This window comes from Candida orthopsilosis (assembly GCF_000315875.1).
Source record: "Candida orthopsilosis Co 90-125, chromosome 2 draft sequence".
Lineage (NCBI taxonomy): Eukaryota > Fungi > Ascomycota > Pichiomycetes > Serinales > Debaryomycetaceae > Lodderomyces > Lodderomyces orthopsilosis.
The window spans coordinates 712,224-737,918 of record NC_018295.1 but is presented as its reverse complement, the minus strand read 5'-3'; the positions used below and the strand labels follow the sequence as shown (position 1 = coordinate 737,918).

General features: G+C 36.5%; 9 protein-coding genes, 1 non-coding gene and 1 pseudogene across 11 annotated transcripts; 8 read left to right on the top strand and 3 right to left on the bottom strand. All coding sequences in view use genetic code 12, as the record gives it.

The window, feature by feature from the left end:
- Positions 1–524: 524 nt before the first annotated feature.
- Positions 525–2,072, top strand: CORT_0B03410 (annotated as a pseudogene). The gene has a single exon. A coding segment is annotated over exon 1 (1,548 nt).
- A 227-nt stretch (positions 2,073–2,299) lies between these two features.
- On the top strand, positions 2,300–4,039 carry CORT_0B03400 (hypothetical protein; the record flags this gene model as incomplete). Its single annotated transcript, XM_003867438.1, has 1 exon — positions 2,300–4,039. One exon carries the CDS (start codon positions 2,300–2,302, stop codon positions 4,037–4,039), a length of 1,740 nt encoding a protein of 579 aa, XP_003867486.1.
- Positions 4,040–4,318: 279 nt separating this feature from the next.
- CORT_0B03390 (Sld1 sphingolipid delta-8 desaturase) lies at positions 4,319–6,043 on the top strand (the record flags this gene model as incomplete). Its single annotated transcript, XM_003867437.1, has 1 exon — positions 4,319–6,043. The coding sequence occupies one exon, from the start codon at positions 4,319–4,321 to the stop codon at positions 6,041–6,043; it is 1,725 nt and encodes a 574-aa protein (XP_003867485.1).
- A 125-nt stretch (positions 6,044–6,168) lies between these two features.
- On the bottom strand, positions 6,169–6,900 carry CORT_0B03380 (hypothetical protein; the record flags this gene model as incomplete). The annotated part of the gene is made up of 1 exon (XM_003867436.1): positions 6,169–6,900. One exon carries the CDS (start codon positions 6,898–6,900, stop codon positions 6,169–6,171), a length of 732 nt encoding a protein of 243 aa, XP_003867484.1.
- Positions 6,901–8,582: 1,682 nt separating this feature from the next.
- On the top strand, positions 8,583–8,653 carry CORT_0_Gly(TCC)_20. Its single transcript has one exon. It is a non-coding gene (tRNA).
- Positions 8,654–11,552: 2,899 nt separating this feature from the next.
- CORT_0B03370 (hypothetical protein) lies at positions 11,553–14,606 on the top strand (the record flags this gene model as incomplete). Its single annotated transcript, XM_003867435.1, has 1 exon — positions 11,553–14,606. One exon carries the CDS (start codon positions 11,553–11,555, stop codon positions 14,604–14,606), a length of 3,054 nt encoding a protein of 1,017 aa, XP_003867483.1.
- Positions 14,607–14,788: 182 nt separating this feature from the next.
- Positions 14,789–16,330, bottom strand: CORT_0B03360 (Aim24 protein; the record flags this gene model as incomplete). The annotated part of the gene is made up of 1 exon (XM_003867434.1): positions 14,789–16,330. One exon carries the CDS (start codon positions 16,328–16,330, stop codon positions 14,789–14,791), a length of 1,542 nt encoding a protein of 513 aa, XP_003867482.1.
- A 1,201-nt stretch (positions 16,331–17,531) lies between these two features.
- Positions 17,532–18,389, top strand: CORT_0B03340 (Ali1 NADH-ubiquinone oxidoreductase; the record flags this gene model as incomplete). Its single annotated transcript, XM_003867433.1, has 1 exon — positions 17,532–18,389. One exon carries the CDS (start codon positions 17,532–17,534, stop codon positions 18,387–18,389), a length of 858 nt encoding a protein of 285 aa, XP_003867481.1.
- A 56-nt stretch (positions 18,390–18,445) lies between these two features.
- On the bottom strand, positions 18,446–19,594 carry CORT_0B03330 (End3 protein; the record flags this gene model as incomplete). The annotated part of the gene is made up of 1 exon (XM_003867432.1): positions 18,446–19,594. One exon carries the CDS (start codon positions 19,592–19,594, stop codon positions 18,446–18,448), a length of 1,149 nt encoding a protein of 382 aa, XP_003867480.1.
- A 483-nt stretch (positions 19,595–20,077) lies between these two features.
- On the top strand, positions 20,078–20,746 carry CORT_0B03320 (hypothetical protein; the record flags this gene model as incomplete). The annotated part of the gene is made up of 1 exon (XM_003867431.1): positions 20,078–20,746. One exon carries the CDS (start codon positions 20,078–20,080, stop codon positions 20,744–20,746), a length of 669 nt encoding a protein of 222 aa, XP_003867479.1.
- Positions 20,747–20,869: 123 nt separating this feature from the next.
- On the top strand, positions 20,870–21,889 carry CORT_0B03310 (hypothetical protein; the record flags this gene model as incomplete). Its single annotated transcript, XM_003867430.1, has 1 exon — positions 20,870–21,889. One exon carries the CDS (start codon positions 20,870–20,872, stop codon positions 21,887–21,889), a length of 1,020 nt encoding a protein of 339 aa, XP_003867478.1.
- Positions 21,890–25,695: the final 3,806 nt, after the last annotated feature.

Sequence of the window (25,695 nt, the reverse complement as noted above, 5' to 3'; positions counted from 1 at the left end):
GGATTCATTCATAGGTGGTTCCATATTTTGAGATTGGACAAAATAGGAATTATGCGCACGTGAACAGCCCCAAAATGCAGTAAACAGCATAATTCGACATGCACAAGAAAACAATTTGAAACGATAAATTATACAATTGTGGAGAGGATTAACTTCAAGGTACACCTAAAATGGCTTTTTGAAACTGGAGTGGAGGTTTTATTTCGGAGAAAGGATACAAGAAAATGATAAAAATACTGTGGAATGATCTCAAGTTGTTATTGTACGAGTGGACATATTAATGAATCGGAAACCAAACTCCATTATTGAAGCATACCTTATTATATTATTGGTTGATTTGGTCCCGGGCGCTTCAGTTGGGGATAATTTGATCATGTGCTTTCATTTTTCACAATGCATTTGGAAATTTCGGAGCTTTAATTCCATTCGACAATTTCCCAGGTAAGCTTCATTTCATATTTAAATGATTTCGGATTCACTCACGTTTGACTTCGCTTAACCTCCAAGACTAAAGCTAACCAAAGATGAGTTTGTCGGATAAAATAAGCGACGATCTTGAAAAAGATCATGGTCATCACCTTTTGGAAGCTATTCCGGAGGGACACATCAGTTCAATCAACAAGACTGGGTTAGAGCTTTATGAAAAAGCTCAAGATGTTTCTGAAGAAGAGGATGCTGAAATGTACAAAAAGATTGTACGAAAATTAGATTATCGAATTGTTCCATTGTTATGTTTCACCTATATGCTCCAGTTTTTAGATAAATTGTCATTAAATTATGCATCTGCTTACACCCTTATTGAAGATTTAGGCTTAGAAGGACAAAGGTATTCATGGGTTGCTGCAGTTTTCAATTTTGGGTATTTATTTTGGGCCTATCCAGGAAACTACATCATCCAAAAATTACCAGTGGCTAAATATACCTCGTTTATGTTGTTTTCATGGTCAATTATTTTGATTGGTCATGTTGGGTTGAAAAATTACCCTGGTGCATTGGTCATTAGGTTCTTGTTGGGTATGTTTGAGGCAGGCATCAGTCCTTCATGTATGATGATTTGTGGTTCATTTTACACCATTCAGCAACAGCCTATTCGAATGTGTTTGTTTTTATCTTTCAATGGTATTGCAACCATGTTGGGTGCATTATTGGCTTTCGGATTGGGACACGTTCAAAATTCCACAGTTACTCAATGGCAATTGATTTTCCTTGTTATTGATTGATCAACTTTGTATGGTCAATTATCTTCTTTTGGTTCTGTCTGTCCTGACTCACCACAAGCAGCCAAGTTTTTGTCGGCGCAGGAGAAATCTATTTTGATTAAAAATATTGCTAAGAATAACCAAGGTGTCAAGGATCAAAAATTCCAAAAGCATCAAGCATTTGAAGCGATGAAGGATACTACCGTGTTGATGTTGGGTGCCATTGGATTGGCAAGTGGTGTCATCAATGGTGGATCGTCAAATTTTATTTCAGCATTAATTAGAGGGTTTGGTTTCACAGGTATCGAAACTACAGCATTGCAATTGCCATTAGGTGCAATTGAGTTGGTATTCGTACTTGTGGGTGGTGTCATTGCACTTAAGGTTAGAAATACTAGATGTATTGTGTTATTCGTGTTTTGCATAGCTCCGTTAGGTGGATTGATTGGTATTCAGACAATACCTTTGGAGAAAAGGTGGGATTTGGTTGGGTGTTCATTCCTACAGTATATCATTGGGGGTCCAATTATTATGTGTTGGATTTTGTTAAATGCCAATGTTTCGGGAAGTTCAAAAAAGACTACAGCAAACGGGTTGTGGTTCTTGATGTATGCTGCAGGAAATATCACCGGAGCTAATATCTTTTATGCCGATCAAGCACCAAAGTATAGATCAGGTATTATGGGAATGTTAACAAGTTATTGCGGAATAATGGCTTTGGCAATCTTAATTAGATTGGTGTACATGAGAAGAAACAGTTTGAGAGATAAGGAGTTGGGTAAACAAACTCAAGAGCAAGCAGAGCAAGCAGTTTTGAATGGGTTTATGGGTATGACCGATTTTGAAAATAAAGGCTTTAGATACTCCTTGTAATGAAGGAGGTAGAGCTAGATATGAGTAAAATATGACATGTGTACTATAACGCTACTTCAAACGTGTTGGAAGAGCATTTGTAGGGTGTAGATGTAGAACAGCTGAGTATGAGGTTGCAAGGTAGATACTGCATACAGTGAGATCTCCAATTGGACAATAAAAAGAAAAAAATTGAATCTCGTAAATGCCAATTTTTTATCTCATTGTGCTCAATCGCAGTGAAAGCTATGGCGAGAACTAGAAATGGATCCAAAAAGTCCTCAGCCAAGGAGGATATAACATTGAGGTCGACTGCATCGATATTCAAAAATGCCGATCCAGCGCTTCTTGAAGAGGAGGACAAGAAGAAGAAAGTAGCTGAGGTCAACCCCGATAAGGAACCCTTGGGCAATGCCCAAGATGATATCGATAACGCTGGGTTCCCATTTAATTACCTTTACAAGTTTCAAGATTTCTTGAACGAACATGTCAATCTCTTAAAGGGGGTGCAATTGCTCCTCATTGGGTTTTTCATGCAATTGATTTATTTGAGACAAGACAAATTTGATCATTTAAAACTGACACTACCAATGATTTGCTTTAGTGGTATTGGGATAGTTGCGTGTACTGTACTTAGTATAGTCAAGAGCAAACTGGACAAACTCCACGTACCCGATTTCAATTACTTTTATTGTGTCTTGTTACCATCATTGATTGGTATTGTGCATTTCGATCGTAATTGGATTATTGTCAACTGTGCTCTCAATTATTTCATTGTTGATCAAATGAATGCTATTTTCAACTTGATTTCAAGTGTGATCTTCTTTGAAATTTATAAAGAAGACTCAAAAGCTACCTTGGATACTTTTCAGTTTATTCAGATTGCTGCAGCACATTTTTTCCTCAGTTTTGCGTTAAATTATATCAATGATGCCAATATTCACAATCTGGAGGATGAGGGTGTGGCTGAAGGCAAACGTTCTTTGAAGAAGTCGGAGATACAACTTATATGCTTGTTACTTGTGAATATATTATTCAACCATGGTTTAGTGAATCAAGCATTACCTTTACAGATATTTCAAAAGTTGTTAGTCAGCTTTGTGGTTACTGGACTCTTTGCTTATCCTATCTATACGTATTTACCTGGATTGGTAAATATTGCATTATTTGGGGGTATTTTCTGCTACTTGACTATATACCAATTGGACTGTGTTGTTGGAAAAAACGCATTATCCTGGTTACTAGAGTACATTGAGAATGACGCGGAAAAGATTTACTTGTTGAAGATTTGGATCAGTCTGGCAATTGTTGTAATTCCATTGGTTTTCCTCTTTGCCGATTCGTTCAGTTTGAATGTGAGAAGAAAAATTTGGCATCTATATGTGATTTTCGCGTTGACGTTTTCCCCCGAGATACTATTCAGTGAAACTCAATTCACCTTGATTGCATTGCTTGGTATGATCATAGTCTTTTTAATAGTTGAAGTTCTCAGACTTAATCAGGTCAGCTTCATAGGTAAATACTTGCACAACGTGCTTGATAAGTTCCAAGATCTGAAAGACAAACAAGGACCATTGAATTTGTCTTATATCTATTTGCTTGTGGGAGTTACTACCCCGGTGGTTTACGATTATCTTGTACACGGAGAAAAGACAACCATAATACGGTATATCGGGCCTATTACTTTAGGGGTAGGAGATACCTTAGCATCAGTCGTTGGTAGAAAATTTGGCTCAATTAAATGGAAAGGAAGTGAAAAATCGATACAAGGTACATTGGCATTCATCATTGGCTCATTGAGTGCAATCAATGCTGTGGAATATATAAATACTGATAATAAAAAGTATTTGCCTGTCTCCAATTGGGAGAACTTGTTTGTTTCAATTATATTGGCCGGTTTACTTGAAGGTACATCTGATCTCAATGACAATTACTTGATACCTATTTTCCTCCCTGCAGCATATGAGTTGTTAAATAGATGCTATTAGACTTTAAAGACATTAAACACGCGATTCTAGACACGATCAGCTAAAGTAATCTCTCGCCACGCTCTAGTTTAACCTGACCTACCATGCTTCTCGTATACACGTGCAATCCCCTGCTCGTATAGACCCGTAATCACCTGTTGTTTTTTTTTTTTCCGTCTCCCCATGTGTCTAGACCCAAAACCCCTTTTGGCGGATTTAACAAAAAAAAATCTATAAACATATCAAAAGTTTACACTTTTTTGACACATTCAATTGCAGTCAAAATCTCACAAGATAATCATGGGATCACAAAGGACGCCCAAGATACTATCACGGAACGATGTGATTGACCTCCTAGCTGAGGAGAAGGTCATAGTGATTTACGACAGACTGGTATTAAATTTAACATCGTGGATATCGAGACATCCAGGTGGGGACAAAGCCGTTTATCATATGGTGGGAAGAGATGCCACTGATGAGATGAATGCCTATCATGATCCAAAGACGTTGAAAATGTTCAAGAATTTCAAAATTGGTGAAATTGATCATGTTTGGGAGAATCTCTTACCACCTATTCAAGGGGCTGTGTATGAAAAAGGACGTTATGTTGAGATCAAGACTGGTGATTTGGATTCTAAATTGGATGGTAATTTGTCAGAAAGCGGTTCCGATTTGGATTTACAATCGTTACCTAGCTCGATTTCTGATAAACTGGATGATATTCCGGTAAAGGAGAACGTAACACAACAGACTGAGTCTGATCCCAAGATTGTTAAACCAGTGGTGCCACAAAATGTATTGGTTACTGAATCAAATAAAGACGTCTTGTTTCCAGTTCAACATTCCCCCATTGTTGATCCAAAGCTTCTTATGGAAAATTATGATAATCAATTGTCTCAGCAAGATATATTGTCTGTTCCTTCATTAGATTACAAAACACAAAGGTATCTAAGAGATGAGTATAATAAACTACATGAATTTCTCATTAGTCATAACTTTTACCAATGTGATTACTGGGCGTATGTGAGAGAAGTTATCAAAATTGGATCACTTTTCTTGTACTCGTTATCATTTTTCAAATTGAACTGGCTCATTACCAGTGCTTTATTTATGGGTATGGCGTGGCATCAAGGTACATTCATTGCTCATGATGCTGGACATGTTTCCATCACTCACAATTACCAATTTGATAATCTTTTTGGAATGATTATTGCTGATTGGTTCGGTGGATTGAGTTTGGGCTGGTGGAAGAGAAACCATAATGTTCATCATTTAATCACCAATGATCCAGTTCATGATCCTGACATTCAACATTTACCATTTTTCGCTGTCAGTGTGAGATTATTCGATAATGTTTATTCAACATATTATGAAAAGATTTTGTATTTTGATGCATTTGCCAAAGCATTGGTTCCATTGCAACAATATCTTTATTATCCCATATTGTGTTTTGGAAGATTTAATCTTTACAGATTATCATGGACACACCTTTTATTAGGACAAGGTCCAAGAAGAGGTAAAGCAGCTTGGTTTAGATACTTTGAACTTGTGGGGTTGAGTTTTTTCTTTTATTGGTTCTTTTACGTGTTGGTTTACAAGTCAATTGATGGCGGATGGAATAGATTCAACTATGTAATGGTGAGTCATGTTGCTACAATGTTGGTTCATGTACAGATCACCTTGTCCCACTTTGCAATGTCAACATCAGACTTAGGGGTCAGTGAATCATTTCCATCAAGACAGCTTAGAACCACAATGGATGTTGATTGCCCTGAATGGTTGGATTTCTTACATGGAGGTTTACAATTCCAAGCTATCCATCATTTGTTCCCCCGTTTACCTCGTCATAATTTTAGACGAGTACAGCCCCATGTTATTGATTTTTGTAAAAAAGTTGGACTTCCTTATTCGATTTATGGGTTTGGTGAAGGTAATGGTGTTGTTATTAGCAAATTGGCTGATATCGGAAAACAATGTACAATCCTATTAGATGCAACAAAGAAATATGATGGTGATTTGTACTAAAAGGGGATATTATTTGGGAAATTGGCTTAGAGTATTTATTAGGGATAGATTTTAGACGAATATAGACGTTTAAAAAGGAGCTTCGGAAGCATCGTAATGTAGATATTGTATATATGCTATAGGGTTTATTCTTCCTTCTTCTTCATAACATCGCGATCTATCATTCCCTTGTCATCGAGATACCTGATAAAGTCAATAACCAAACTATTTTCGTTCTTCATCTGATCTTGAGTGATTAAATGCTTGAAAAGTGACGATTTGGACATTGCTGTATTTTCAGTTCGATTTGAATATAATTTTGGTACAAGAAAAGTAACACCATTCAATTGTCTCTTGTAATGAGTTAAGCTATTGTTGAATTTAGTTGCAATTGGGTTAGGGTCGTCTCGAAGATTGGGTGTCTCATGAATATTTTTACATTTGTTTCCATATTTGCATTTTCCATATTGTTGAAAAAACCGACAAACGGTTTTATTTCGTTTATTATCCAGGGTGGTTTCATCCTCCATTGAGCGTTTTTGCCTCGTATTTTGTTGATTGGATTGTTGTAGTTTTCGTTTTTCTTCCTTGAGCTGTTGTTTACGTTCAACATTGGCTCTAGTGGGCCAGTTTTTCTTTCTCTCTTCTATCCACTTAGCAATGTCTTCTTCTGTTTGTAATGTTATATTGGTTCCTGGTATTGCTACTATCTTATTGGTGGTGGTGGCATCGGTGGATGGTGAATCATGAATTTGTGTGTCTTCTGGATCTTGTACGTTCTCGCTAGTTGTTGGTGGCTGTAGCTCTGTAGTTTCGGCAGTGGATGTATCAGGTGTTTCATTTGGTAAATGCGTCGGTAGATCAAATAGAAAGTCCATGTTTAAAGTTAATGCACTATGTAAGTGGGGATGATGGTGTTTTGATCTTTATCGCATTTTTCCGATGAGGAAAGAATCGAATTTAAATATAGAAAGAGACCACTGAGAAATTACAAGACGCGTGGATATAGTAAGAAGAACTAAGTTGAAGCTCTGGACCTTATGACATAGATAACACAGTTTCTTTGTTTATTGGAGTCTTTTATGGGGTTTCTTTTTGAAAAAAATTCAGCACACCTATCCCAAAACGGTCGAAATCACCACAAACACACAGTTGCAAAGGTAAGCTTTGCGGAGGTATTTTGATTTTCAAATTTTCTCTCATGAGCAAATATTCAAATTTAATGTTTTTTGATAAAGGCAGCTAGGGTATCACTGTGGGCCCGGAGTAATCATTGAGTTGCACGGCGTGCTTGTTTAGGTGGTACCGGGCCGTTTGAATTCCTCGACCGAGTTAAATTCCCAAAGTCCTTTTTAGAATCAATTTTCAGAAGAAGTTTTCATCATTTAACGGAGATGTTTTCTATCAATTACCAAATATCAACGGACTTACATTGTGTTTGGTACAAGAAAGTTACGATGTCTTTGGGTAAAGTGCAGCCACATTATCACCTCGATTATGTGATTTGTGTGAATGATCCATCAATAGCAAGCTTTGTAAGGGCAATTAACAGTCGTGTGGCCTGATATGGCACATATTTCTCCGTGTTGTACCAGAATCTGCCAGTCGGAATTGTCAATATATAACATACAATTTGAAAATTCATTTCCTATCTGTTTGTTGTTGGCCTCAAACCATTTTAGAAATTTGCCTCGAGCTACAACAAGCTCAAACTTTGGATACCTTTGACTTTTCTATAGACTTTTGTAAAAGTTTTGTGGTTGTCTGGCAACGATAATAACTACTAAAACCGATCAACTGTGAATGAATCAAGGATATTCTATATAACTTAGAATAGATCATTCTTGATTACGCAGTGCTTTATATCAAGTGAAGGGCCAGTACCTCCGTTTACTTTCATGATTGCTTTTTCCATTGAAATATCGTTAACTGTTTGGAACGTTTTTCTCATAATGTCATATTGAATACTAGTTGATGAAAGACTCACCATTTCAGATTTTGTGATGTTCCTGTTTGAAGCACGTGTGCTGGTTAATAGAGGGAGGACTTGACTTGAACTTCACAATAAAGTAATCTCGAGCGGGGATAAACTGGTTGGAATTGGTTGTTTGCTTGAGTCGTAAAGATCTTAAATTTTGCTATAAATAGCAAATCTATTCTAATGTAAGAATTTCAATTCGTTGTGTTGTGTTAAAACCCATTATTGGGAGATATCTGTAAACTGTATAGAAGGTTTATCTTTTATAATTCAACTCTGGAAAATTGCAAAGTCAATGTGATTGACAAATCAAAGAAGAGTTCTGAAGTAAGGACCAAATTCCAACAACTGAAATAACTGGATATTAAACAATCCATTTCAGTGCAAATCAAAAAATCACACTCTTTCACAAAAGCAGATGAGGTCAATAGTTTTTTTCTCGACGGTTTCAGGTGGCCGGGACAAGCGCAACGGTCTAATTGCCCTGTGATTGTCCCCGAAAACTACCCACGACATTACATTAAACGTGACTTATTTTTGCAAACACTGGTATCCAGAAATGGCTACCAAAACCAACAATTAGGACGATTGGTGTAGTGGTAACATAATTGCCTTCCAAGCAATTGCCGTGGGTTCGATTCCCGCATCGTTCATTTTTTTTGTTTTTTTAGTGATGAAGTGCAAATGTTTTGAGAAATACGTTATTTTCACAAAATATTGATTGTGCGTTAATTGGGGTTTCTATACCTTTTTTGGTTTGTTGATTTTTTGCAACAAAAACTTGATAAAATAGCCGTAATCTTAGATTAAAGATTGCCAAAGGTAAAAATCTAATCATTAGATGGAGCTTGTTAATCACTCTTTGAGTCCAAAATGGACATACCAATAGGCTTCAAACCACTTTCGAGGGAAATGTTGTTATTGATGAGTGGGGTACCAAGAACAATAAACATAAGACAAACTTATTACATCTACTTATCGATTGTAAGTTCAACGAGTCATAAATCTTTACCCAAGACTTTATAACCCCACGATCTTAATTGGAGCAGGTCTGGAAGCTTTACCAGCATGGTGAGTCTGTACAGTTTTTAATGGGTTTGATTAAAAATTCAGCTGAATTTGCAAAATCTGTAGATATTTTTATTTTTGGCCAGACCGAGTGCCGGGTAAGTAGGTATAGATTACATGGTAGCAATATTATTTTAGAATTGCTTAACAGCAGCTAAAAAGCCTAAATTTGAAACAATGCAAAACCGTGTAAACTATACAGAAAGTAAGATATTGACATGTTGTTGAAATATGACGTATTGAAACGTAATAACTGAACAAAAGCTTGAAGAGGTGTTTCACAAATAAAGGAGAAAAACAATAACTAGTAATGACAGTGCAATGGTATTCCGTATGCGTAGAGACTTAATATGCTTGCATTGTGTACAGTATATGCGTTCGATACATATTTCGAAGAGAATTTCATTGGTATAGTAGTAGTTAGTCAAGACATGGGTGTTTTTTAGTTTGTTTTAGTTTCCAAGTAAATATCTATAAGGGGTTTTTAGTATTTTTTTAATTTTTTATTGTAAATCTTTCTTTTAGTGTTTGTGTAATGTCTGAAATCCGTTGTAATATTTTAGTTTGAATCCTCAGAACTTCAACACCAAAACAAAAAAATTTATTTTTGTTATGCTCATCCGTATAGAACATAGATTTAAGTTTACATGTTTGATAACTCCATTTTATAACCAGTAAGATAACTACAATCAATTGCTATTTAAAGTCAAAAGAGTGTTCACCATTAGATCTTCTTCGTAAATAGATATACACAGAAAGAGAGAGTGGTAAAGTATGAATATTTTTGGTACAATAAACAAATAGCTCTTAAAGTGACATAACCCAAGTCCTTTTTCTTTGCGTTTAATATAGGGAGTATCAATAACCACCTATTCACTAAGATTCAACATTAATCACATGAAGAATACAAGGTGGTAGATCTGCATTGGGAGCATAGTTATCGGAACTCCGTTAGCACAACGCACACATTGTTTTTTTCTGCATTAATTTTCGTATGTAAGATGACTCTCTATATACAGCATACTCAACCTAGAAAAAAAAAATAGTAAGAAGAATAAAGATGAAAGACTAATACATGCACAATATCTTAAAGCTGGCTAAGAGTGACGAGCTTGAAATTGTTGTTTGTCTTGTCCTGCTTTTTTTGACATTTGACAATTTGTGTTTGTAAGTTAACACAGAAGTAAAAATTGTTAACGAGTAGTATGTGTGTGGGTGTGTGTCTGAGACAACACAGCAAAGCGAGAACACATACATACAACCATTCTAAGTCTTTGTCTTAACACTGCCTTAACCCGGTAGGGGGGAGAGTTAACTTAATATACTAATTCATCTAGTTACTTTTTTATTGGTCTAAAGAATTCAGTTCAATAAAGAGTGAGAAAGGTAGTGTAGAATGGCAGTATTATATTTCTCTTCTGTTATTGTTGAGGGAACGATGTTTTATTTTTTATTTTTTTTTTTTTTGCGAGGGCAGCGGATTTCGCACATATTTATTTTTATTTATTTTATTTTATGTGAGATGTGTTGTCTCAAATTTTGTCTCAATTTTGTCTCAAATGAAGAATTTTCCATCAAACGAAAGGACGAGGTACAAATAGTGTAACTACTGCTCGCTATCAAAGATGTGGATTGCAATGCCAATATACTATATACAAAGAAAGAGTAGCTGAGTTAACAGATCGAGCATAAGCATCAACAGAACATTAGATCAGTGTTGTAAAATTTTTTCCTTATGGGCTAGTTCTCTTCTTTTCTTTTTCTTTTGTTCTTTTTTGTTTTTTGCTGTGCCCCAGGAATTAAAAAAAACTGAACTCCGTTGCCAGTAACAGAAAGTACACATAAACACATGCTCTGACTATAGCAATAACCAAGTAACCAACCAGGTATACATTATATGTGTCTATATCTATAAGGTTAACTTAGTTATAGTTGCTATTCGTCTGAATTGAAATTGGCTTTGAGTTTTGTTCTTTTGTTCTTTTGTTCCTTTTTTGTTGATGTCATTTGAATTCTTTCTTTTTCACTATTTGTCTTTTCTGTTGCGTTTTGTGTAACGGACTTCAACTCTTGAAAAATAAAATAAAATAAGATAAAAATAAAATAAAATATAAAATATGAAAGAAGAAAAAAAGTTCATATACAAATGGTATATAAGAAGCACGTAATGTCTTAAAAGAGGCAGATTTCTATTACGTGAACTTTGCTCCTACAACTATTTAATAGATATTTGATATTGCAGAGAAGGTAATTTATCTACATACTGCTATTATTTACTGTTACTAGATACACAACAAGGCTCCTAAACTACATATACGTAATTCATTTAGCACATGATAGGCATCAAATACGGCTAACTCAGAGCAACCACCCATTACCTATTACTACCTACAACGCGGAAGTGAGACCAACTAATTGCTTCTTCATCACTAATTCAACTCATTTGACTACAGTACATTAGTTTGTACTTTATTAGTTCTTGTTATGGGGGAATACAACGGATATACTACCAATGCAAGCGAAGGCAATGACAACACAAACACCAATAACTACGGTAACAACAGCAACAACAACAACTACCCTTACGCTACTGATGCCAATGCTTTGAAAAGTCATTATAGGACAACTTCTGATATTGCTGCCAATATAAAATTAGGAACACCCAGTAGTGGGAATTTCCATCAGGGTTTATATCAATCACCCCCATCTGCATTACATGCTACACCTATTCCACAACCACCGCAACATCCGCTCATGTCTTTACCACCGCCAATTACTTCTGCTATGAATAGTTGTCAATCTAAACCTCCACATTCATCTGTGAATAACATCTATCATCATAATCAAAGCCCTAATAACCATTATAGTGACCATATTGAACACAATAGCTTCACTCTGAGAGCTAGTCCTCATTTCCAAATGTTGAGTCACAATAGAAGCCAGAGTCTGGGAAATAATATACATCATGACACATTACATCAATACGGGGGTGGAGCTGACGCTGCATTTAACCATGTACCACATTCTCACATCAATGGTTATCCCTTGAGCCAACCAAAACCAACGTTACCCTTACCTGCAAATCACCAACAACAACAACTAAAAGAGCAGCAACAGCAGCAACAGCAACAGCAACAGCAACAGCAACAGCAACAACAATATGATGCTCGGGATACAGAGAAAAACAGCTTACCTTCACAATATACCTCCAATAACAGATTTGATTCACTGCTGTACCATATGGGACAACAATCACAATCAAATTCACAATTTGTTCGTCAGTTTCTGCATCATTTGAATCCAAACCATTCTGTCAATCTCAAATTCATCAAGAACTTGAATACAATGATGGAGAACTGGACAGAGGATGAAATGAAGGCAGGTCGAAGATTAGTTAAATTTGATGTTCTGCATGGGGAGAATAGCAACAATACTATGCAAATGATAAACTTCGAAGCTATCAAAGCTGTTGATTATGGTGTTACACAGGCTGTTATTTCTTGCATTTATTGGAAAGAAAAAAAGAAATTTATTTGTACCTCAGTTGATATCATTTTGTTACTTGAATATTTGGTTCATCAAAGCTTCGGTATTGAGGAAAAGAATCGTATTAGGAGAAACTTGCAGAGTTTGAAACCAACCACTGTATCAAGGTCAAACAAGAATGATCGGGAATTTTTCAGTTTAATCATGAGTATGGAGAACCCTCGTCCAAGAAATATTGAAAAAGATTTAAAAGTGTTCAATTGGAATGATTTAGGTAAAGCTATTGCCAAAGTGATGTCAAAGTATTATGTTGTATCTTCACCATCACCAGGGTCTTCAAATTTATGGTATAATGGTGGTCATCAGCTGCATAACGTGCCATTATCAGGAACACCAGGACCAGAAGAAGGCGGTGATCCACCGCCAACACAAGCGAGGCATACACGAGTAACACTTAACAACAATGCTCCATATCACGGCAGCCCGCCAGTATCATACAAACCAAACTTGCCTCCCTTAGCACTGGTTGCTCCAATCTCAGAATCATCAACTCCAATTCAGTCTCAGTTTCCCCAAAATCAGTCACCTTCGTACCCTGAAAATAGAGACGTGACTCGCCATTCAAGCTCTACTCCCAATTTGCAAAATTTTAACTATCAAGGAGATCCAAATCGGCGCACTGACCTCATTTCACCATTGAGCGCTCAACATAGTGGTACACCTTTGGAAAACTCTAGTGTGTGTAGACAAGTAACACCTACATATCATACTAAAGAGTCAAAACAACAGTATCATCATCGTTATTATTCGCCACCGGCTGGCCTTCCCGTAACATTACCACCGCCTAGACTATATCCTTCAAGTAAATTTTCCTACTCCCGGGGTGCAATTGGAGGAACGTCCACGCTGCCACCACCACCGCCACCGCCACCGCCACCACCACGTGTATCAAACGGATCCGCTATTGAATCAAATTACAACCGTAACTCAATTACTGCTTTTGGAGGGTTGAACTCTTCGCCAAATGACTCATCAGCTTTTGCAAGTAAGGAAGAGCTGCTGCTGGATAGTGACAAGTTCACAAGCAGGTTCAATCCATCAAGAGGCGCGGTATCCTCATCAGGTGAGTACCCACCAACAACCAATTATTCACAAAGTCCATCACCAGGGAAGGGAATTGAAGGTGACACCAGTTCTGGCTCGGAAAGATGCTCCTCCAGCAATGATGGTGATGATGTGGGCAGTGCGTTATCGGGAAATTCGAAGGCAAGCGGTGAAAATTCTGATGATAGTGGACAAACAAGCAACAACAGTGGTACTTCAAACAGTGCCAGCTCACTCAGCAGTGACTCCAAGGATTCATCAAGTTTGATATCTTTACATCGTGATTCTGGTAATTCAAGTGAAGAATCAACAAGATCGAATTCTGTTCCTGGAAGTGGTAAATTTGCTCCATTGAGTTTTAATAATAATAATAATAATAGTAATGTCAGTTTACTTGGATCTAATGGAGGAACCAGTACTTCAACTAGTTCAACAAATTTGCCAAAGAGTAATTTACGCAGTTTAATTGATCCACAACAATCACCGATCATGGAACATAAAGTGGAAGAAGGAGGAGAACCCGAAGAGGACGATGGTATCAAAGATGAAGATGAATCAATGGAAGATGAACTAGATGATACTGACGAGGGAAATAACAAACTCACAAGAAATAAAAGTTCACAACCAGCCGCCAAAAAGAGAAAGCGGAGATCACAACGGAAAATGAGTAGTGTATGTTTACAACATCAAGTGCAAAATAATGCAACTTCACAATATTTTGACAATAATCGGGATAAAAAGTACATGTCAACTCCTGGCTCGAATGGGGGTAATGGAGTTATGAATAAGCCACAATTACCACCAATTTCCCAAATACTTAAATCAGAGTTGTACTCCAGTGATAATGGCCCAATATCGTCGCCAGCACCTCAACATCATCAATCTCCTGCTATGCCACCTTCTGATGATCCTTTAATCAGAAAAGTTCAAAACTGGAAAGATTATTGATCAGTTGCAAGTTGAGTTTTATTTATGGTTTAGTTTTTAGTTCTATATTTGAGGATTTTGTATTACTTTTTTTAATGTTACAAGTTATATTTAATGAGATACTTTTATTAAGACTAGTGAGTCTAAGTCTATACACGTATACACATTTTCTCTCGCCTGTCCTTCTTTGGTAAACGAACCATTCAATTCAGTTTGCGTTCAATTTCATCAACCGTTTGTTTGAAATTTGGAGTGTTGGAGAAAACAGCTCCCTTTTTGGGATCAATAGTGACATAACTCAAGTAGTCTTGTGGGTTCTTCTCGGAGTCAGTGAACGGGGTCACTGAGTCACTATGACTGTTTGAAAGCAGATGCAGCTGCAGTTTCTGTTGTATTTGTTGTCTTTGCTTGGGTATATTGTAACTAGATTGAATGAGTATATTTCTGGGTCCAATGATTTTAACAAAGTCACTTGTTCCTAGTGTGTAGGTGGTCCATTTTGTTTGTAAATTGTGATAAGTTTGATATAAGTATTTTATGAGCGATTTGGTCCATTGGGAAGCTCGAGACCAGTAGTGTTTGAGTTGGTGATATGCTATAGTCGATGATGTAGGGGGTGATTGTGGGTGTGCAATTGCCTTGTTTGTTACCTGTTTCTTAGATTTTGCATTTAGTTGCAACAGTGATGATGATGAAGGAGGTAAACTCTGTTGTGATGAAACAGTTGATGTATCTTTAATCACACAGTTTTCCAAATCAAAAGGTCCATTCACCGTGATTGCCAATATGGCTCGTTTATTAATCAAAACTTCTTCTTGTTCACCAACATCCAATTGATAAATGCCCCCATTCCCCACGAGTCCAACTTGTCCCCTACCACTAAGCAAAGTGTATCCTCTATTCCATAAACCTCGTAATCCAGTCTCAACTCGAGCAGTACCTTTACCTAATCCAAATACAGAGCCAAGCCCTCTAGTACCACTAGTAGCAGTATCACTAGTAGTGGCCGTACCCAATTGCTTGGTTAATTTCTTGGATATATAACGTGGTATACTGTGAACACTTATGGATAATGAATTTCCCGTGTAGACTTGAATTGCATCCTTGTTTAAAATTGCCCAATCATTCAGTCCATCAAGTACCAAATTCACAAATGATGAATCAGTTGTTGCTTTGGCTGATGATTTGTTATGACTACTGATTAATAAAGATATGGGAATTGTTGAAATCAATTTTTGAAAACTTTGAAATTTACCAGTGAGGATTAACTGTTTCCACCAGTGCGGGTACTCTATCGTGTTTCGAATTATAGGTCCATCGTCAATATTGACACTACCAGTAGCAGGGGTGTTGCTGCTGCTGCTGCTACTACTGTTGGTGTTGTTGTTGTTGCTTGATTTCAATCCATATATCGATAACAATGACCCACGACGTAAATAAATAGGGACAGAAGGTGGTGAATGAATCGACAAGATCGTAGGTGGTGTACCTAAAGTTTCTAATTTAGCGGTTTCTAAAGTCTGATACGGTTTCAATTGAGTCACTCGACCACCAATGTTTTCCGAATCGGTAATTGTCTTGTTCAATGCATTAGTTTCATCAGGTGATTGTGATGACGAAGTTGAATCTTGTGGTATTGATTTGTGGTTGATTGATATATGACGACGAGTGGCAATTGTGGATAATTGTGGTACCGTTGACGACAATGTTGGATGTCGCCATGAAGATGCCATACCTCGTACCATTGTTGCGTTTCGGGTATAGTTTTGTTCCTTTTGCTTGCTGAACAATTCTTTTGAATGTTTTTTGCCGATGTGGAAAATGCGAAAAAGCGAGAGAAAAACGATTGGTTTTCACTTTGACAGTTTAGGTACACCAAGTTTGCAGCTGTTGAAGCTAATATCGACAGAGACATTATCTTCAACTCATCTTTGAGTACTGTTGGTAGTTGGATGAGACACTCGTTAGTTAATTTGGAAACAGCTTCATCAATGTTATATCGTGTGACGGATGTGATTGCTAAAAGAAATGCCCCATCTTATTTATTCGAGGCACCTTTATTGTGCTAACACCACCACTAATTCGTCGTTGACTATGTCTTGTACAATAAAGCGAACGTATGGTGGTTTAAAGTATCACGTGATGAATATCCTAATTATATGTCATGTGATTACATTCTTAGAGATGTATTGGTCCCAAAATTCAATTTGTTCGTACTATCTTCGGATAGTACATTTGTCAAATTTAACAATACAGAGAAGATTAGCATTGTCCTTGCATAAAGATGACACGCTTTACAAAGAGATTTACCATTTTTTTTGCGTTTGGGATCTACATTACATATATTGCCTTGAGGTATGCTCATGAAGGTTTACTTGACTTCCTATATGCATCCAATAAGCATTGGGGTGCCAGTTTCGAACTGGGTACTTTCAACTTCAAAACTTACAATTTTGTTACCATATACACGACTTTCATTTTTTGTTGCAAACGAATTTTCTCTTTCTCGTTTCACCCAATTGTATTTCTTCAAATTTGACTTACAAATATTTCAAATACACGTAAAGATATTGTAAGTATAGCTTATAGCTACGCTATAACAAAACCAGCCTGTAAATGTAATTATATCTCTACATGAAATCAACCCAAGTCGTTCCCCCTCATGGGAAAACCCTCTTTCACAACATCAACTTCTTACTGATAAGTAATTGGCTCCATGGTGCTCCATCAACCGTCAGTCATTGAGACCATTTTTGCGTACCAGTAAAAAAAAAAAATTTCGATATATAAACTCTACACAACCAATCAAGAAGATCTCACACAACACTCATCACTTGTGGATACTCACTCATTACTACAGCTACCGACCATTCATATTACATCTGTACCATCTGTACATATATTATTTATTCAACCTCTTTTCACAACAAAAGTGTCTTACCAAATATGATTCCATCGTCAATACTTAAAAGAACGGTTCAAAGGGCACCAAAATTCATCACCCCTAAATCCTTGCCAATCAGGTCATTCACTCAGTCCACCGTGAGATACATTGCTCATGAAGAAGACCTTGTAGATCTCAAAACATTACCAAGAAAAGAAGAACCTGAAATTTATGTTCCCTTAATAAACCCAACTGAAAGATATAAAGTACAAATTGAAGAATTACACAAGTTTGGTACTTATATCATGGCATGCTTACCTAAATTCGTTCAACAGTTTTCTGTATGGAAGGATGAATTGACAATTTATGTTGCTCCATCTGCATTAAGACCAGTCATGTCATTTTTAAAATATCACACTTCAGCCCAATTTAAAGCATGTATGGATGTCACTGCTGCTGATTACCCTTCAAGAACTAATAGATTTGATGTTGTTTATAACTTGTTGTCAGTTAGACACAATTCAAGAATAAGAGTGAAGACTTATGCCAGCGAAACCAGCCCTGTTCCTTCAGTTACACCTTTGTTCAATGGTGCCAATTGGTTCGAAAGAGAAACTTATGACTTGTTTGGTGTTTTCTTCACCGGCCACCCAGATTTAAGAAGAATCATGACTGATTATGGTTTCGAAGGTCATCCATTAAGAAAAGATTTCCCAACTACTGGTTATACTGAGGTCAGATACGATGAAGAAAAAAAGAGAGTTGTATATGAACCATTGGAATTGACCCAAGCTTGGAGAAATTTCACTGTTGGTTCATCTGTTTGGGAACCAGTTGGTGATGGACAAGATTTTACTCCAGAAAACTTTAAACTACCAACTCCAGAACCAGAACCAGAGAACAAGGAAGAAAAGAAGTAAAGTCTCTATTAGAAAGGAGATTACATACAAAAAACACTGAACCTGTAACTTTTTTCTTAACGTTGTAGTGCTGCTATCTCTTGGTTCAATTTGGCCAATTCTTGATTTCGTGAATCTAAGTATTCTTGTAAAGACTCAGCTTGTGTTTCAAGGTCTTTGATATCGTTTTCCACCTTCAGTAAATCTTCATCCTTGTTGCCTGATTGTTGTCTATTATACTGGTCTTGTTTGTACTTTAACAATTGTTCGAACTCATACTTTATCAATCTTTGCTCTTCAGATTCCTTTTCATCAGCTTTAGATCTATTTTGAACATCGGAAAGCAATCTCTCCAAATCAGCCAACTCTCTCTTTAACCTCACTTCTTCCCAGTCAGTTCCTTCAGTAGCCGAAAAATCAGTTCCCTTTTCAGTATTGCCATTACTTCCATGTCCTAGTTTATTCAAATAACTCTCCGCAAATGAACGTTTCGAAGCTTGTGTCTTTGTCGTTTCAAGTGGTTTCGCCTGTGCACTCAAATCATAGTTAGGTATCTCCTTTGAAAATGTTGCTCTTAAGCTAGCAGGCACACCACGAGGCACACGTTTGCCATTCTCCCTTTGGTTCAATATATGCAAAAACACCAATGTTTGGTCTTTATCTATAGTTTCAAACGATTTAGGATTAACCAAGTTCCACGCAGATGATATGTCACTCGATGGTACATTTTTTAAAGTTGAATATAACGAATTCAACGAATCAAATCTTATTCTGCCAAATTGATCATTTTTTGATTGATATATCGTTTCATACGTTGATTTGTCACTGGGGGATATATACCAATCGAAATCATCACTTAACCCATCCTCATCATCCTCATAATCTAACCCAACATTTCTACCTTGACTCACTGCTTGATTAGCTTGAATCAAGGCCGCTTTTGATGATGGAATCAACCAAGATGGTAATTGATCAGGAACTTCAGGAATTGATCCATTCACTAAATCAAAAATCAATCTCATAGTTATACAAAACTCCTCAAAATCTAAACTTCCATCATTGTCTATATCACTAAGGTCCCAAATTGCTGATAATTGTTGTTGTGGTAATCGTGAATTTTTCAAAACTGGAGCAACACTATCACCGGATAGTTTGTTGTCGACTGGTTTCAACCCTTGGAATATTTGCCAATACTTTTTAATCTCGGCATCTTCTAAACGTGGCATTGTCTATGTTGTTGAATCAATAGCCAATGATGTGCAGGTGGTAATGAGAGTTTATACTGTTCTAGGCTTTGCTGATTCGAAAATGGTCATAATTTTGTCGATTGTGGAAATTCTTTGTGTTTCAAATTTTTTTGGGTTAGAGTGGGTTATTGGCTGTCAAGTTTTCAAAAGCCCCAAGAAGCATCATTTCATGTCTACTTACGAGGTTACCAAGTAAAATTGCGTTTGAAACCACCTTATGAGTGGCTCTTAATTCCAATATGACAGTATTCTATAGACCATAATGCAATTGTCAATACATTTACTCATGCATTTGAGAGTCTAAACGAAACAAGTGGTTTACTATTGTGGGCGCTAATTCCTATCACCACATTCGCCCTAAGATCAGTTTGGGCATTACAATTAGCTGTAATTCAACGTAAGAGGATTCAGAAACAGACCATTTTGAAACCGATTGTTAGTGCCCTAAACCCTATTTTGAAGATGAATTTAGCAGAGAGAGTTCAAAAAGCGAAAAAATTGCAACAAGTGCCCGGTACAGATGAAGCAGTTAAAGCTGTTCAAGCTCCATTAGCGAACATGTCATATGAACAGATATTGTTTCTTAGTACAAAAGAGACCCGAAAACGTCAAAAAGAGCTATTTAAAAAGAATAATGTTCAAATAAAGAAGAATTTTATATTGCCTATATTTCACATCCCACTTTGGATTATAGTGTCATTGACACTGAGAGATTTGAATGGATGGTCATCTTTGGGTAACCTACACAACAAGGCTTTAGATCCCTCATTATATGTCGAAGGTTGCTTATGGTTTCAAGATCTAGCAGTTGCCGATCCAATGCACGTTTTCCCCTTGATCTTGGTAGTCATTTCACTTTGTAATGTTGAGTGGACCTTCCGCACTTTGAAACTATCTAGATTGACACAGAGATTAAAGTATCACCCCAATTTGACTGATGCAGTTGCCAATTTTTCAAGAATGTCTACTGTTTTCATGATGGCGATTTCAATACATGCACCAGCTGCCTTGGTATTATATTGGATATCCTTGCAGTTCTTTTCATTGATTCAGAATATGATATTGGATATAAAATACCCCATTTCGTTCACACCAAAAAAACGGTTCGGTGGAGGTATCTTGGAGAATTAGTGATCATTGTACTGTGCTATTACATACGTTGGTTTTCTTACATGTACCTAGTTTAATGATGGTAAAGAAAAGATTTCATATGCAAGTAAACTCAATGAATTTGCTCCTGTTTTCAATCGAAAGATGAAGTTGTCGTCAAAAACATCGGTTCTTCATACACAATCCAGAAGATGGACCAATAAAGCTAAAAGAGAGACTTCTGCTGCTGAAGGTTCAATAGTTGGAAGTAGAGTTGATGGGGAGCAGAATACTGCAGTTTTTACAACTCTGGACCAACTTTTGCAAATAGACGGATTGTTTACTCATTCAGGTTCTCTATTACGAAAAGAAGCTTACCGACATGAAATTGAAATGTGTTCTCTAGCATATAAATTCAGTACACACCTAAGAAACCTGCAATTTACCGATGAAAGAACAAAACTTAATTACCCACCAGAGGTTGGTCAGAATATACAAACGAGGGGTGAACCGGGTGAATGCAACATAAATCAAACAGAAATTAGCAGCTTGGGGATTGATAAAGGGAAGCAAACAATGAAACCTGAAGGTGATACTTCGAGGGAAGTAGGTGACGTTTGTTATTCTCGTGTTCAGATTTTGGCTGGACACAACTGTGATAGTGAAGAATTTAAGCTGAAACAATTTACCTCAGATCATTCCATTGGGGATCACGTTTCTATAATTGTTGCCAAAGGCGATGAATTGGGGACGCTAGAGTCCAGGGTGGATTTGACGGCCAGAAAAACTTACTATAATTTTGGTACGAAACTGAAATTGGATGCCAATAATTTGCAACACAAATCAAAACAAAGTTCCCAAGACCGTTTCACACAGTGTGCAAACAGGGTCCTTGAATCAATACAACAGCTCCAATTGAATCTTCCCAGAACACTTGATGACATCACAAACTTTTCGAATACAACAAGCCAAGTTGAGAAAGATAGAATGGATCAAGGCAGTTGTCGCAACGAAGGAACAAATTCGCCACCACAATTTACAACTGATGATACCACTATGGCTACCATCGATGAATACTCAGAAAGAGAAGTAAAAAACTTGGCAGTGGAGGCTTATCATTGGGCCAAGGAAGCTTTCAATTTTCCGAAAGTGAAGGATTATGTTGCGAATTATGAGAACAGGTAGATGGTGATAATATGTCAGGATAGACAACCAATGAACCCAATAAATGGTGCTGGTAGGTTTGTGGCTGAGGATAGTGCCAATTGAGTTACTATAGAGATTTGAAAGGACAAAAGAGTGGTTGGGTAAAGTCAAAGAAGTACAAATTAGTTTTTGGAAGAAAAGAGTTTTTACAGTTGTTGCTTACTGATATGGCAATATGATACACGGTGTTTTGAGTGTTGAAAGTACTTTGTGCCTGCATACGACTGGCGATTGAAGATTCAGATCGACAGATTATATTGAAAGCTGCTAGTCATCAACAAAGAAGAATTTTGATTGTATAATAGCGGCATCGATATTTAGCCTTTTGGGATTCATTGTGCAAAAGATTTACAGTATGATCATCCATTATAAAATTGAAACAGGACTCCGTTAAATTGAAGTTGAGCTTTTGATTTATCCACAGCAATCTTCATCCTTTGCAGTTACATCTTGGTTTGAGATGAGTTGACAACGGGTTTTGTGCATTTGCCACTGCAACAAGCGGCTCTGCATTGGGTTGGTTTCAAAATTCTCGACACAAACGGCTTTTTGTTTCAAAAGCTTCTCATTTGTCTTACATTTTGGTTTCAAATAATATTCTCATTTTTTAAAACGAGATACAGGAGAAAGATGCAATACCACTAAAATGGAATTGAAGTGATTTTGTGTACTGGGGAAGGAGGCGAAGAGTAGATTGCTATTACACCAGTTTGAATTATGATGAGGATGATGGAGTTAGACGTGTTGTCAATCGTACTGATTGATTTCCTATTCTAATTATCGAGTGCCTAATGCTGTTTAGTAGAAAATTCTAGAAAAGTATATGCTGCAAAATGTTATATACAGGTAGTGTAGGTTAGACAAAAGTTTTCTGAAGCCTTTATAAAAATTGTAGTTTGAATGACCAAATGAACCGCCTTTTGAAACTACACCCCTTGTTCTAATTGATTTAGTTAGGATAGTACAGGAATCAGATCATCCGGTCCTAACTTTATTGTTTGATGGCAGTTCTAACAAGATTTGTATCTCCGACTTTTTTGACAAAAAACACGTTATGGTCATATATTGTGCATACCCACACGACCCATGACAATATGTAGAACAGGGTAAAAACGTGAAAGAAATTAAAGAACCTTCTTTGCATAATACAAGAAAAGAATTACCTACCACAAAAGCAATTAAAAAAGGTCGTGTATGTTATTCTAATATGCAATACAATCTAAATCACACACAAAAATGATGACGTCGTTCTTTTGCTTGCTATTTACATCCATGGAAGACCCCCAATTGATGGCTCTCATTGGATGAGTGTTATAAACATCTTGTCATATACTGCATAGAAGAATTTCAAGGTTGAGTAAGTACCAACAATTCGAAAGAGAAAGGAGTAGTTGTGTACGGAAATTAAGTAAGTAAAAAGAGAGGAGGGGGTGCAAATATTGAACAATATAAACAATAGACATTAGCAATTTGTGATTTATATTTTTCCAAATAATATTTATGCCAAATGCGCAAACTTTTTTCATTTCTACGTTATGTAGCAGATTCGAAGAGTATTATAATTTCAGCAATTGAAAACAGGTGCAAAAATCCAATTTTTGAGGAATACAACAGCTTGTGATGAGCACTCTCATCACAACGCTCCGACTAACTATAATCCCTTTTTGTCAACTTTGTTTTGTATTAAACTCAATTGGTAGCAGGAAAAACACAATTAGCCACTTCTTATGAAATAAAACCGTCTCTCATTGTCTCACTTTGTCTCTACATCATTATCATTCGCCATGATTTGGAGAATTACATCTAGCAGTAGCCAATTCGCTAAGTTCAAACGCGCTGATATAGAATGTTAGGAGAGACCGAAAGCTTGAAAGATACAACTTATATCTAAAGTACGATCTCTAGATCTAGTAACCCCACTTCTCGGCAACTCAACACTGTGATATTATCTTAGGCTACATTTAGGCGTACGAGTTGCTTGTTGTTCTAGGTTAATCGTTGTCAAACGTTGGTAGGCTTTAAATTTGATGTGTTCTCAAATCGTGTGTTAGCAATATGACACAATGCAGCTAGTACGTCGAGACGCAATCAATTGCTATATGGTGTACTTTTTTTTATATACTTTTGGTATATTTAATAGTTGACCATTTCAGACAGAGCTACTATTCTGTTAATAATCCAAATGTCGATACATGTAGAGAGTTCAACGAAATATTTTCTTTTTTTTTTTGTTATTTCTTTACACTCCTCGTTTATGACTACCATATTTGGTATCTTGCTTGTCTTAACTTACTAACACATAAATTTCGTACAATGGATTACAGTGAAACTCAATGGTTTCCTGTATATTACTCCAAACTAAGGTCCAAAATGCAAATAGAAGTGTCAATGCAAAAGAAGTTTGTGGAGTAGTGAAAAATACATTTCTAAGACATTGTTTCTCGTTTATGGTTATTATTTTTTTCTGAGGTTTGAGAAACAGGGGGTGTAAAACATATGTCTCACTCCTGTATATAAGCTACTGATTTTAACTTTGAAAGAAAAGAAAAATTTAATTTAGAAAAAAAGTCATATTCTCTTCTATTACATATATAAATATAAATATATCATCATCAACCTTTTCTTTAAATGATTTTTTAATAAAACCTTAAACTTTCTACTAAATTTTGTATATCAAAAAGAATAGTCATACAAATAAACTTTAGACTAAAGAGATTACATCGTTAATCACCTTTGATTTCATATTTAAAATCAACCACATTTCCTACCCAAAGTATTTTTGAACAAAAGAAAACAAAAAGATATAGCAAGTCATATCAATTCAAATACTACAACACAACCACAACAGATTTTCATATCACAATTCAGTTTTATAAAGAGTATGTACCGAATTATTAACGCCCCCTTAATTGGAGAGATTTTAGAGGAATTACAACTGTGTCATTCAAAGTCCAGGTTTACAGCAACCACAAGTCAGATTTTAGAGATCCAATAGAGCCAACACGTGTCCCTGTTTGAAACATTTACTCTTCAGCCACAAGTAACAATCGTCTAGTTAACAGAGAACACCACAATGCATCTACGATGTCGCAAACAACAGAAGAAGTAATTTTATATACCAAGATACACGATCGGACTGAGTCATCGGAATTGTTCACCACCCAATACAAAAGACCCAATCGATCGAAGATAGAACACCACAAGGTAACAAGCAAAGATATCGGAATATCCCCTTCGATCTACTCGATAGAGATAGGTAGTGGCAGTTTGCAAAAAAAATGTGTTCGGAATATCGTATGAATTTACAACACCCCGTGATCTACTTAAGCACTATCCATCAAAGAGATTGAAGAGTCGCCGCTTTCGGTCACAAAGCTTGTCAGTACACACAGTCATCGTCTTACGTTTCAATTGGACTTTCACACCACTCTAATCAAAATTTAGCATTTTTTAGATCTATGCGTGACAAATGACCAATAGCAAAAAAAATATTTAGATTCCACACATTTTGGTTAGAGATTTACACCCCCCCCCCCCATTTACATCATATGCACCCCTTCATCAAGTGCAACCATAATCATAGAGTCTAAACATGGGGAATTCATCAACACATGGAACTATCTTATTTGATCATGAGAATAGGATAGATTACGATTGATTCGACTAAATTTTGACAGCAACGTTTGTGGTTCATTTGGCAGGGCAAATGCAAATGGGGATATAGTTTCACAGGCAATCAATTCGACACATTAATCAAGGGGTTCTGATATAAATCTGACTCAGTG